The following is a 13,269-nucleotide window of genomic DNA, read 5'->3' as shown; positions in this document are numbered from 1 at the left end:
AATTAATTCCAGCCTTTCTCTCAGAAAAGCAATCAGGGGTGAGTGAATCCACATTTCCTACTTTGAAGGGTTGTAGGTTTTTTACACGCTGATTGATAACTTTTGTTGAATGATTCCAACTTTTTGAGAGGTACAATTTCCCTGACTTTGAGTTTCTCGTATTTAAAATGAGGAGCTGGGGTAAGATGGTCTCTAAGGCCCTTTCCATTTTTGTAATTGTGCAATTCTTGGAACTTTGCCCAGAATAGTAAACAGTAGCAGAAGAAATTCATGAGGTTGAGAATCACAGAGAACTGAATTCTAATGACTGTTTCAGTTCTGATGCCAGTTCCAGCGTGAATCGGCCACTGTGGCCGCACCCTTGGCTGCTCTGAGTCTCCTGCTCCTGAAAACTGAAAACCTTACAGGGCTGTGCATCTGCTTGCACATAAAAATGCCCAACTCAGTGCCTGGCACAGTGTAGGTAGGTGCAGGGTAAAGACAGATATCCCCCGTCCCTTCCTTTCTTCCTCCTTCCTTCCTTTGTTACCAAAAAGAGAGTTAGTCTAACTCCCCAACTAGTGCTGGGCTGAAACCTTTGTAGACTCTTCCTTGGTGCCCCAAAGCAGCTTTTACTAGAGAACTGCCTTCCACAAGCTATGCTCAGTTTTACCCCAAAGCACAGGGCCTCTTGGCTTTGAGGGAAACACGAGTGGCAAAGAGACCCCTGGCAGTAGATCTGTAGGTCTCCCATCTCCACCCAATCACTCCAAATGCTGTACCCAGGAACTGTATGTAAAGTTGTGAGAAGAAGCCTCCCCATCTTCCTGCACAAATGAGCAGCAAATACATTTCCTTTAAGGCACATAGTGACTCAGACTGAGATTTATGAGTAGAGAGCATTTTCCTACATTTGCAGTGCTGAGAGCTTAAACCAGGGTTCCCTGAGAGTTAAAATTCTGTTCAAACTCAAAGACAACATGGGGCTCTGTAAGCTAGTTCCTGCCACCCTGACCCCAATCATTGAGTTTGTCAAGATTCTCAGAAGGAAGAGACAAGGAGTAGTCCCCTCTCCTGCAGTGAATGCTGGAATGTTACTTTCTCCTAGAAGCTTGTGGCCCCAGTCCTTTCCTGCAGATCTCTGCTATGGAGAAAAATGAAAAAGAAAAAGGTTAGGAATCTGTGATTTATAAAATCTGAATGTCATTTGGATCTGACATGATATTTGTTTTTTAGCTCCAAATTACATAATTTTTCAAGATCAAGGAGTTCTGTAGATCCTATTCCAGCATTGTGCAATGTTTTTATACTTAGGAATTTATTTGGGGGAGGGGGATAGAGACATAATACAGTCAGTCCTTGAGGAGGTACCATTTAGAGACCTTACTATTTCCTAAAGGAGAAATCTAAAAGTGTAAATATACGTGAATATACATAAATGTGAATTGAGTCAGGTGCAGAGTTCTACATTTATGCCTTACATGTGAGGAAACAGACATACAATTCAGAGTTCTGGTTGTGTTACTTTCCCTCCATTTAAAAAAGATTGAGGACTTCTTGCAGGTTTGCAGACACTCCGAGGCCCATCTCACTTCCGTTCTCCCACTGGCCCAGTTCAGCAAGCAGACAGCAAAGCAAGCTGGGTAGGCAGATGGGCTTATCTCTGGGTACCTTGCAGATGCATTAATTTTTAAGGAAGCTATTATTAAATGCCTACTGTGTGCTGGGCACAATACAGGGCGGGATGATAAAAGATGAATGAGACCGTTTAGGGCCTCTTGTTGATAGAAGCCTGCTACTAGTTTACAATCTAAGACTCTACTCCACATGCAGCAACTTGTTTTCATATTCCAATGAATCCATCATATCTCCACTAGGTCAAATTTGAGGCTTTAGGTTCCCAGGATGCCGTCTAGACATAGAAAAAAAGTAAGAACAAGCAAGAAAAGGAACAAAACAACCACAGATACTGACCCTGAAGAGCAGTCACTTCTGAAATGGAATACTTGAAATGCTCTTTGATTTAAAACTAGTCTTTGCTTCTTTAAGCAGTGTCCCTTGGTTCTGACTATATCTGCAAAATGGATGATTGATCACCAATGGAAACTTAATTACCAATTAATCGGTTACTATTGAATTGCTGGTATGTCTCAGTTATCTGCTATTCCTCAGAGCAATCTATAGTACTTTAGTGAAGAAAAGCTTCTAATTAAATAGTGAAATAGTACTCATTAATATATCAAAATAAATGTCTAGAACCAGTACATTTCATTAATTATAAGAGTCAGCAGGTTTTGCATCTCTGAGACTCTTTGTTTGCTAATTTATTGCCACTTAAAATGAAGAAATATTTGTTGCTATATAAAACAGCATTGTAGATTATTTTTAACCATAAAAGTTAATAGATGTAAGAACTCAGTATTCCGTATGACCGACAGAAATTTGACATTGAGGAGTAAGGCTATTTTGCATAAGGATAACTGAATTTTTTATTTCACTTTGTTCTTAAACACTAAGTTGGTCTGAAATCTACTCTGACAGCTTTCTAATTATTATAAATATAATAGGACAATAATAGAGAATTCCTGATCTTCAAATAATTTTCCTTAACTTGAAACTACATACAAAAATCTGTAAAAATGAACTTTTTCTCTTTTTCTAACAAGTTAGACTTCATTTTCCTTGTTTATCCTCCTGCTTCCTGTTATCTGCCCTCCATTTACTAATTCCCAGATGTCTTATCAGTACAGTCAGGAGCCAGACACTCTATTCATTTCTCTTTTTTTTTTTTAATTTTTTTAACATTTTTAAATTTTTTTTAACATTTTTTAATTTTTTTTAACGTTTATTCATTTTTGAGAGACAGAGACAGAGCATGAGTGGGGGAGGGGTAGAGAGAGAGAGAGGGAGGGAGACAGAATCTGAAGCAGGCTCCAGGGCCTGAGCTGCTAGCACAGAGCCGGTTGCAGGGCTCGAACTCACAGACCATGAGATCATGACCTGAGCCGAAGTCGGATACTTAACTGACTAAGCCACCCAGTCACCCAGCCTTGTTTTTTTTAGCTTTTTTTTTTCTAATGTTTATCTCTATTCATTTCTTATAAACTCTTTCCTGTACCTATTACTGAAAGAAAAAAAAAGCTTTAGTAATATTAGTTTACGTCTCCACCCTCATTCCCTCTCTACTTATAATTGATTCATTTACTCATTCATTCACTTAATATTTATTAAAGATCTCTGTGTGATATTTCATCTACTACTAGCAATACCTTGGTGAACAAGCAGAGTCTCTGATGGCAGGGACTTCAGTCATAATCCACAAGCAAATAGTTACAGCTGTGAGTGCTATGACAAATAGGTAAAATGTATTATGACAGTCTGTAATAGAAGCATTTGACCTAGTTATTAAGGTCAGGATAGGCCTCCTAAGGAAATGATGACGCACTAAGATCTGAAGGAGGCATAGCAGTTAATAAAATGAATGAAGGTGGAAGGATCACTCCAGGAAGAGGGAACAATATGTGCAAAGGCCCTGTAATGAGAGGACATATGGCATATTTGGAGAACTGACCAAAGGCCAGCTCCCTGGAGTACAGAGTGCAAAGGAGAACACAATGAGAATGATTCTGGAAAGTTCAGTAGGATCCAGATGATGAAGGGCTCATCAGACCATGTTAAAATTTTTGTCTTTTATCCTAAGAACAGTAGGGGGACATTCAGTGTTTTAAACAGAGTGATATGATGAGATTTGTGTTTTATGGGGGGAAAAAATCTGGCTGCAGTGTAGAGAATGGACCTGGAAAGAGATTGGGTGAGATCAGATGTGGCAGGTCCAATTTGGAAGCCATTGTAGTAGTTCAGGAAAGGGAGGGCATAGCTTGAATAAGGGTTGAAGTATGGAGGCAGAGAAAACTGGATGGATCCAGGAGATATTTAGAAACTGCAACTGATGAAAATAAGTGATCGACTGTACATGGGGAGGAATCAGGGATGACACCTAGATTTATGACTTGTGCATCTGGAGGAATGATAGAACCATCCACTAGGGTGTGTGGTATCATCAGATCAGGCATGAGGGAAAATGATGGTTTCTACTTTGATTGTGTTGAACCTGAGGTCTTGGAGACATCTGAGTGTGTATTTCATAGGCAATTTGATATATGCATGGTCAGCTCAGAGGAGAGGATAGGGTGGAGGTACAAATGTGTGTCAGCTAAATGGCAATAGACATCATGGGAGAGACAGAGGTTGCCTACAGAGAGTGTGAAGAGTGAGGAGAGGAGCAGCCTTAGGATGGATCTTTGAGAAACCCTGACGTAGATGGCCCTACACCAGAGACCAAATGTTGCAGTGTAAGAAGTAGAAGGAAAATCAGGACACTGAAGTGTCAAGGTGAAGGAAGGGATCCACAGTGCTTAACTGACATATATAATTGAACAATATTTTTAAAATTCTGCACTTGAGCCTAAAAGATAAATACCTGATTGAGTGGTAATTGCCTTTTAGTAAGTTAACTATTGCAGCATTTGATGCATGGTTTCTACATTTTTTTGAGCCTTTCACCATAATAATGACAAATACTTCAGTGGGATTTTCTGGGTGCTGGGTTCTATGGTAAAAGATGTCTGTAAATTAACTCATTTAACTTTTATAACAGCTATGCAAGGTAGGTACATTTCTATAAGTCTCTTGATTTTCCTGGGAGACTGAAATGAATAACCTGAATTTCACAAACACATAGAGGCTATAGGGTCTGTGTAAGGTAAATAAGCATGACAGACTAGGATTTGATGCAGAACTTGAGTCTGGGGTCTGTGTTCCGCTGCCTCCTGGTGAATTATCTATCAGCCACCACCCCCCTACCACCTCGCTGCACACAAAGGCACACATTTTAAATTGTATTTTAAAATTGTATTTTAAAATATATAATGTATTATGTATGACTCTAACATTTATTATTATTCCAGTTGAAATCCATCTCATTGGACTTGCCTGCTAGAAGCACTGCCTTTTTATTTTTTTAATATTTATTTATTTTTGAGAGAGACAGAGTCTGAGCTGGGGAGGGACAGAGAGAGATGGAGACACAGGATCCAAAGTAGGCTCCAGACTCTGAGCGTTCAGCACAGAACCTGACGCGGGGCTTGAACCCATAAACCGTGAGAACATGACCTGAGCTGAAGAGTTGGACACTTAACCAACTGAGCCACCCAGGCTAGAAGCAATACCTTTATGCCCAGGACTGGGACATCTATAGTTTTGTTTTTCTTTTATTAGCACCACTAAGTTCCATTTTTATGTATGTACATATTCAACCATGGTGCAAACTGTGATAGTAAGGTTTACCCCAGTTAAAGTCTATATACACATAGCAGCACCTACCAGTACTGGAGCCATGTAGGTCACTAGAATAATTTCTGCCTGTCTGGGGCTCTTTGTTTATTTGCATGGTTATCCTTGCTATTCTACTCTGAGCTCTGAAAAGACACACTGAAAAGTTTCTTACCAGCTTGTTCGCATCTGACTCACATTAATTCTATGACCATATTTTATTCCAGACACTTTTGAGAAATTCATCAGGCTGTGAAGTGCGCAGTGATGAATATCGAACGGAGTTTACCACAGCTTTGCAGCGAGTTGACTTATTCATGGGCCAATTCAACCAAGTCCTCTTAACATCTATATCCACCTTCATTAAAGGAGACCTCACCATTGCTAATCTTGGGACATCAGAGGGTCGCTTTATGCAGGTAAATGTTTTCTGAGAGTGACTGTGGCTGTTTTACTTGGTATTGTTCAATTAGTTTGGTTTTGTTTTTACAGAAGGTATTTACAGATATTGTAAAGTGAAAATCACAGTAAAAGCTAGAGACACAGACTGAAAGCCAGACAATGAAGCCTGGTCCACTCTTTATGAAGTGTATAGCCTATTTTTTTTGTTAAGTTCTTGAAGCTTTCAGTTTAAATGTGGTTGCTTTAATTTTCTTGCCCAGAATGGTTTAGAATTTTGTTTGCTGTTGTTTTTTTTTTTTTTCCATTCATGATTTCTGTCACATGATTAGAAAATAAAATGAAACAATTAAAGCACTTCCAGGCGATGTTTTCCTATTTCAAGGGAAGCTACGGATCAAAGGAGAGCTATTGTGTGAACCGTGTGTCTCCATGAGAAGAAACATTCACATCATTGAGAAATATTGGCAGAAGTTAGGAAGGGACATTATCATCAGGATCCCATTGTAACTCCAGCTCTCCTGACTCTGCAAAAGGATGGGGTCAAACACAAAGAAGTTCATATACTGGGGGGAGAAAAATCTGGACTTTATTAAATGATTTTAATGGATAGCAACAGTATTTCTATAAGTGAAAATTCACGTTTCAGACTTGCAATTATTGTGTTTCCAGAATACAAGAATCATAGCACTTTGCAGAAATTAAAATGCTCTTGTGTTGAATCTGTTTTCTTTAATAGTAATTGAGTAGTGCTTTCAACATGAGTTCTTAGTAGGATCTTGATTAATGCAGAATGACCAGGGTATCTATGGAAATGTTGACTTTTTACAAAGAGTAGAAATTTCTTCTAAAGAGAGATTCTTATTTCATAATAATCTGATGTAATTAACATCCTAATCAGACAGTGACTTCTGGTAAGCCAATTGAGGACAATGATGTTTTCCTATGACTTGCCCATCTGTACATCTTCTATCTGTATTCTTTTACAAAATATATCTTTTAAAATTACCATTGTTTTTATAGTGGTATGGATATCGGTCATTGCCATATTTTAAATCATGTTTTTCTTACACTAGTTGGATATATTGGAATTTTTTCAAAGTCTATATGTAAGTAAAACCTTCCTAGCTCAAAACTAATCATATAGATCCTCTTATCTAAATGTTTCCACACTTGGTCTCCCCTCCTCCCACTGCTTCTAATTACTATACTTTTTCTCCCCTCCCCTTTCTCCCAGCCCAGTGTTCTTATTTACCCACCTCAGATCAGTTAGTTCTGTCTTAACTCCTCAAAATCTGAAGAGTGTAATCTCAGTCCCCTTCTGCATGCACTCTGAAGTATTTGAGTTATGGTCATATCTATTATCCTTGTAAAATATGTAATTCTGTGTTTAAATGTGTTTTTAATTGACACTGATATTATTCTGCAGAATTCCAAAAAAAAAAAATTGAAGGAGGATGAAAGAATCTTGCATCTGTTGAATTCCTAAGGTGTTCACTATGTTGATTTGTTATCTTTATTTTTTCTTTTTGTTCTAAATTGTTTATTACCTCATTCATCCAGTTTCATATTAATAAGCTTTCTATAGTCACTTTAGGTCTGATACTTTTTTACATCAAAAGGTTCCTGGCCTATTTCCAGATTCTAAAGTTCTAATAAAATCCCATTTTTAGATAGATCACTTTAATAACTGAGTAAATTCTGCTGTGTGACAGATTTTACCACCTAAGTGATATGTCATACATCAGTCTCATTGTGACAGAAATGCTGTGACACGTGTTTTATTCTTATCTCCCAGCATTTTCATAAAAGAAGCAATATTATGCCCATTATCTGTGCATCCAAAACATTAAAGAGGAAAGTAAGTAAGTAGATACTTATTTTATGGAAAGTGCTGATATCACTGATTTTTTTTAAACCATGTGGTTCTTAATTCATCAGATATCCACTGAGAACTTACTAACTTTGCTCTACTAGGCAGATAAGTGAAGCAAAGGAAGCAGTGACACAGAACCTGCCTTTAAGAAACTAAAATTTTAGTATGGGAGATAAGAACACATACCTGATATCAAGACAGCAAGACAAAGACATACAGACAAAGGGCTATTGAGACCCACATATAGGATTCATTTCTCTGACACTTGTCCAAGAGAATTCCAGTCCCTTAAATTTTATGTAAATAAACCTAAAGCATTTGAAGGATCAAACAGTCAACATCACTGAATTCCAGTTTGTTTACAGCAAATAATGTTGGGGGAGGAGTCCAGCGGCAGCAAAGACCTAGGGAACTTCTAGCTTAAGCTAGCCAAGTAGTAACTGCGGACCAAGTTATGTAAATGTTTTGACTGCGTTAAAGTGCTAAATCTCTGGCCAGGCCTAATTTTCCTACAACTTGTGTTTTAGTAATACTGTGGAGTTTCTGTTATAAAATAGAATGGACATAATTTTTTTTCCAAAGGCAGGTGCCATATATGAAAAGGAACAGAAAAATGACTTTTACTTCCTTCCTACCCTGAAGCCTAAAGGCAGAGTTGCTTTGCAAATGTTTTCTCTCATGAATTTGCAGCTGTTTCTGCCTTTCCTATTGTGCTTATGTTCAGCTCTGGCTGGGAATACAAGCTTCAGCCCCAGCTGTTGGGTGCAAAGTGAATCAGGTATTTCACAGTGGTTATTTGGTTAGAAAGAATTATATTGTTTAGCTAACAATATTATATGTATGGAAGAGAGGACATGTGTGACATGTTTCTAACATTTAAACATGTGTAACTTATCTCATACAGGTGCAGATATATCTAAATATACTGATGTGCACATGTATTAGAGTCTTTCTGTAGCACCAATTCAACATAGATACAAATTTCTAAAACAGTTTTTATTTGTGTGATCACCCTCTTGGGATACTTAGAAGTAAAATAGTATGATAAGTATTATTCAAGATAGTATAAGTGAACAGTGAGAATGGGGCTTCTTACAAATTTTAGATGGGGAAGGGATGTTGAAAAGAACAAGGCTTGAGAACATTAGCACAATGCGCAGGGCTACGTGGGAGAGGGAGGACCGTTACTCATGACGATCACAGGACTATTCACAGGGATTGCCCACGTCTCCCCTTCTGAGCTCCTCATCTACTCAGCTTGCAAAAATAATGCTTGCTTGATATATATATAATTTTTTTAAAGCTCTCATATAAGGCCTTTAATCTCTAGATGCAAGGCATTGCTATTAAAATATTTGTGCCTGTGCTCGCTTCGGCAGCACATATACTAAAATATTTGTGCCTGTCAGGCCAGAGAGAGTGAGTATATCGGGTGGGTTGGGGGGAGGAAGACACTTTCAATACTTTATAAGTTCAGTTCCACAAACATTCACTGGGCAGCTACCTTGTCTGTATACCGTGGCCACTGCCTGGGCACTGTCACAGCTGTCCCTGGGTTCTTTGGCATCATCCTTGCTCTTCTCCCATCCCCTTTTCCCCTCTCTCTGATTCTTTGAGGCTGTTCCCACTCATCACCCCTATTCTCTTGTGCCTCTTAACTGGACTAGTTGGATCATAAGCAAGAAAGTTAAAAAGACAGAGGGATCACCTAAAAAGACATCCTTTGCTTGTGATCATTACTTATGATCATTACTTAAAGGATTATGTTAGTAATCAGTAAACTTAAAAATAATTACACACTTCCAGTAAGAAGAATCAATTCATCTATTGACATCCTGTCTTCAAATTCTTTCAGTTCCTGTACCACCATCATGGTATGTCAATGCTTTTTGTTGGAAGCCTGTAGCATACATTATCTTTGGGATTACTGCTATTTTAGAGTAACAAATGAATGATATGAGCATCCAGCAGAGACCCAGGCAAATAAACAACATTTCTCTTTAGGGATTGTTGATTTACTGGTCTCCTTTATAAAATGCTCAGATAAAATATCATCTGTCCTTGTTTTTAATGTGTACATCATTGATTTAATTATATCCCTAAAGAATGGTAGATTTGGTATATTTCTTTTTATTAAATGTTTATTCATTTATTTTGAGAGAGCACAGCTGGGGAGGGGGAGAGAGAGAGGGAGATAAAGAATCCCAAGCAGGCTCCATGCTGTCAGTACAGAGCCCAATGCAGGGCTTAATCCCACAAACCGTGAGATCATTACCTGAAATGAAATCAAGAATCAGATGCTTAACTGACTGAGCCACCCAGGCGCCCCTGATTTAGTATATTTCTTTAGGAGAAAATATATTCATGAATTGTGAGACTTCTTTTGTTTGAAAAAGAACCCATTATAAATAATAATTTCAGACTTCTATCTATAACTAAAATTTAAACCTAGGGCATGTGTATCTCCTAAAATGAATTCATGCATGCTCTTGAAATACATATATCTTACACACTATTATATGCATAGAAAATTAAAACATAAATATTTGAAACCCTGAGAAAATGGTAAGCTTTTGTTTGTTTTGTTTTTTGGTAGTAAGAAATAACTAGGATTTCTTGTTTGGGTGCTTTATTGACAGAGTAGAAACACATTTTAAAACATGAAGTATACGAATCAGTAGTTTTTTTTTAACTTTTATCACTTCTAAAATTCGAAAACAGATATACTCTGTGTATAGATTGACAGATCCTACAATTACTGTATTTGGAGTATTGATTTGAAAGTACTGATTAATTTTTTTTATATTTTCTAGTTTTTTGGGGTTTTAGTTGCTTGATATTTTTTTGCAGAAGTCTCAATCTGGTTTTGACTCATTTCAACTCACAATGATTCATTTTAAAAAATTTAAACACACACCCACATCAGTAGTGCAGCAATAAGGAAAATTATTGTGCTGTTTGTGTATACCTGGCTTTTGTAGTATCAAGTTGGTGTAGAAGCACTCATGCCCATTTACCAAAAAGAATAAAGGAAAGAAAGAACACAGTAAAGCTTCATTTAATTCGTCTCTTACCACCTGGTACTTTGTCTTACGACTTTTATTTCTTGAGCTGTCAGCACCAATCAGCAATTTCTGTTTCTTGTGTTGTTGTTTGTTGGGTTTGGTTTTTTTTTTCCATTCCAGAAAACTAGATGTTTACCTTGATTGAAATAAATGGTTCCACTCTTCATATCTGATTTCTTGGTATAGAAACACCAATTTCTCTCACATACTGAAGAAGATAGTAAACCTAAAGCAGGTGTCTGAACCAGTTCAGGCTACTTTAACAAATTTCCCATAGACCTGGTGGCTTAAACAGCAAATATTTATCTCTTACAGTTCAGGAGGCTAGGAAGTTCAAGGTCAAGATACAGCAGATCTGGTTTCTGGTAAGAATCTGATTCCTGGTTCATAAATGGCTGTTCTTGCTGTATCTTCACATGGTGGAAAGAGGGAAAGAGAGCTCTCTGAGGTCCCTTTTATAAGGACACTAATCTGGTTTGTGAGGACTCTGTCCTAATGACCTAATTGCCTCCCAAAGGCCCCACCTACTTACACCATCACATTGGAGGTTAAGATTTCAACATCTGAATTTTAGGTGGGCACAAACATTCAGTCTGTTGCAGTAAGCAAGACGCAAGAGGCATTAGAAGCCATACGTTGAAAATGCAAATTGAACTGTTGGAGGTTATGTAAGTATCTGAAATGTCTAAAAACCTTCCCCTTCATCAAGACTTAAGTGAGTTTCTTATTTCAGGCCATTCATATAATTAGGCAATAGATATACCTTTAGGACCTACTATGTGCCCAATCCTGTGTTGGGAACTACAGTTAAAGCACACCCACTCTAGATCCATAAGGTCACACCCAGTTACAACCCAGGCTGTTTATTAATGGTGTCATCTCCTCTCACATTTTTTTCTTTCAATTCACATTTTTTTCTCATTGAGTTTCAAACTCCAACAATTTGCATCATCTTTCATGACAAATGAAGTTTTCCTCATTCCCTAACAAAAGTCTTCTATTTTTCTTTGTTTTTAAATTAGAAATCAGTCTAGATGTTATCACAGGTTCCATTCAGTTCTATTTGCCTAGAAATTGAACTGCATATATTCTGTTCTTACAAAAGGAAAATTTACTTTGATCCTCAATTAGTATATGTGCTGCCAAAGCGAGCTCTACTTTGATCTTCAAAAAGCAGTGGGGCCCAGGGTGCCTGGATGTCTCAGTTGGTTAAGTGTCCAACTCTTGATTTCAGCACAGGTCATGATCTCACTGTTCGTGAGTTCAAGCCCTGTATCAGGCTCTGCACTGATAGTGCGGAACCTGCTTGGGATTCTCTCTCTTTCTCTTTCTCTCTCTCTCTCTCTCTCTCTCTCTCTCTCTGCCCATCTCCTGCTTGTGTGCATGCTCTCTCTCTCTCAAAATAAAATAAACTTTAAAAAAAAAAGGCAATAGGGTCCAGGGAGTGTGCTGCATCTCCCACTCTGATTCTTCTAGTGAAAATCCACTTTTATTCCATTTTTTACCCCTTTCCCATCTCCAGCCTCCTTAGGACCTTGTACAGAAGTCCAGTCTGATCCTGAGGGGATATTTAGGACACAGGTTGGGAGGCTAAGCAAGTGATACCCAGGTTCTCAGTCTTGGGTAGGAGGAATGGATGGGAGACTGTACATCTCGAGAAGTAAGCTTGCCTTTTACTTAATTTAAGCACACATTTGGCAGAGAAATGCAAACCAAAATCACAATGAAGGATGACTTCACACAACTATGGGTTGGCTATAAATAATCAAGAAAATGGAAAGTAACAAATGTCAGTGAAGTTGTGGAAAAATTAAAACCCTCATACATTGTTGGTGGGAATGTAGAATTGTGCACACCTATGGAAAATGGTATGGCAGTTCTTCAAAAATTTAAATATAGAGTTATTGTAAATCTGACATTTCTGCTTCTAAGTATATACCTGAGAAATGAAAATATATGTTCTCACAAAGTTGTATATGAATGTTGATAGTAGCATTATTCACAATAGCCGAAAATGGAAACAGCCCAAATGTCCCATCAGCTGCAAATACATAAATAAAACATTCCTTAGGGAATATCCATATAATGGAATATTATTCAGCAATAAAAAGGAATGAAGTACTGATACATGTTCTAACATAATGAACCTTGAAAATATTATGCTAAGTTAAAGAAACCAGTCACAAAAAAATCACATATTGTAGGATTCAGTTCATTTAAATGTCCCGAATAGGGAAATCTATAGAGATAGAAGGTAGATTCATGGTTGCAAGAAACTGGAGGGTGTGAGGAGATAAAGAAGATGATAGCTAAGAGGTGTTGGGTTTCTGTTTGAGATAATGACAGTGTTCCAATATTGGTTGTGGTGATGGTTGCACAAATCTGTGACTATACCAAAAACCATTGAACTGTCCACTTTAAAAAAATGAAGAGAAAGCAACATACAAATATCTCATGTTGAATTGTATTCATCATTCTTAAGGAAAATTAAATTTTGAAACAGTTTAATCAAAAATAAAGCTCTAGTAGCACCTGCGTGGCTCAGTTGGTTAAGCATCCAGTTTCGGCTCAGGTCATGATCTGGCAATTCACAAGTTCAAGCCCCATGTCAGGCTCTGT

The 13,269-nt window shown here is 37.7% G+C and overlaps 1 protein-coding gene across 3 annotated transcripts in view; it reads left to right on the top strand.

Moving 5' to 3' along the window:
• MET (MET proto-oncogene, receptor tyrosine kinase) overlaps positions 1–13,269 on the top strand; it is a 126,757-nt gene that overhangs the window by 47,815 nt on the left and 65,673 nt on the right. For all 3 annotated transcript variants that reach the window (XM_040472174.1, XM_040472173.1, XM_040472171.1), the window contains exon 3: positions 5,538–5,729. In XM_040472174.1, coding sequence (XP_040328108.1) covers positions 5,538–5,729 — 192 coding nt within the window. The remainder of the gene's footprint in view (positions 1–5,537; positions 5,730–13,269) is intronic.

This window comes from Herpailurus yagouaroundi, unplaced genomic scaffold, assembly GCF_014898765.1.
Source record: "Herpailurus yagouaroundi ecotype Mexico unplaced genomic scaffold, PumYag 100, whole genome shotgun sequence".
In the NCBI taxonomy this organism is placed as follows: domain Eukaryota; kingdom Metazoa; phylum Chordata; class Mammalia; order Carnivora; family Felidae; genus Herpailurus; species Herpailurus yagouaroundi.
The sequence above is the reverse complement of the archived record's forward strand: the minus strand, read 5'-3'. Positions and strand labels throughout refer to the sequence as shown.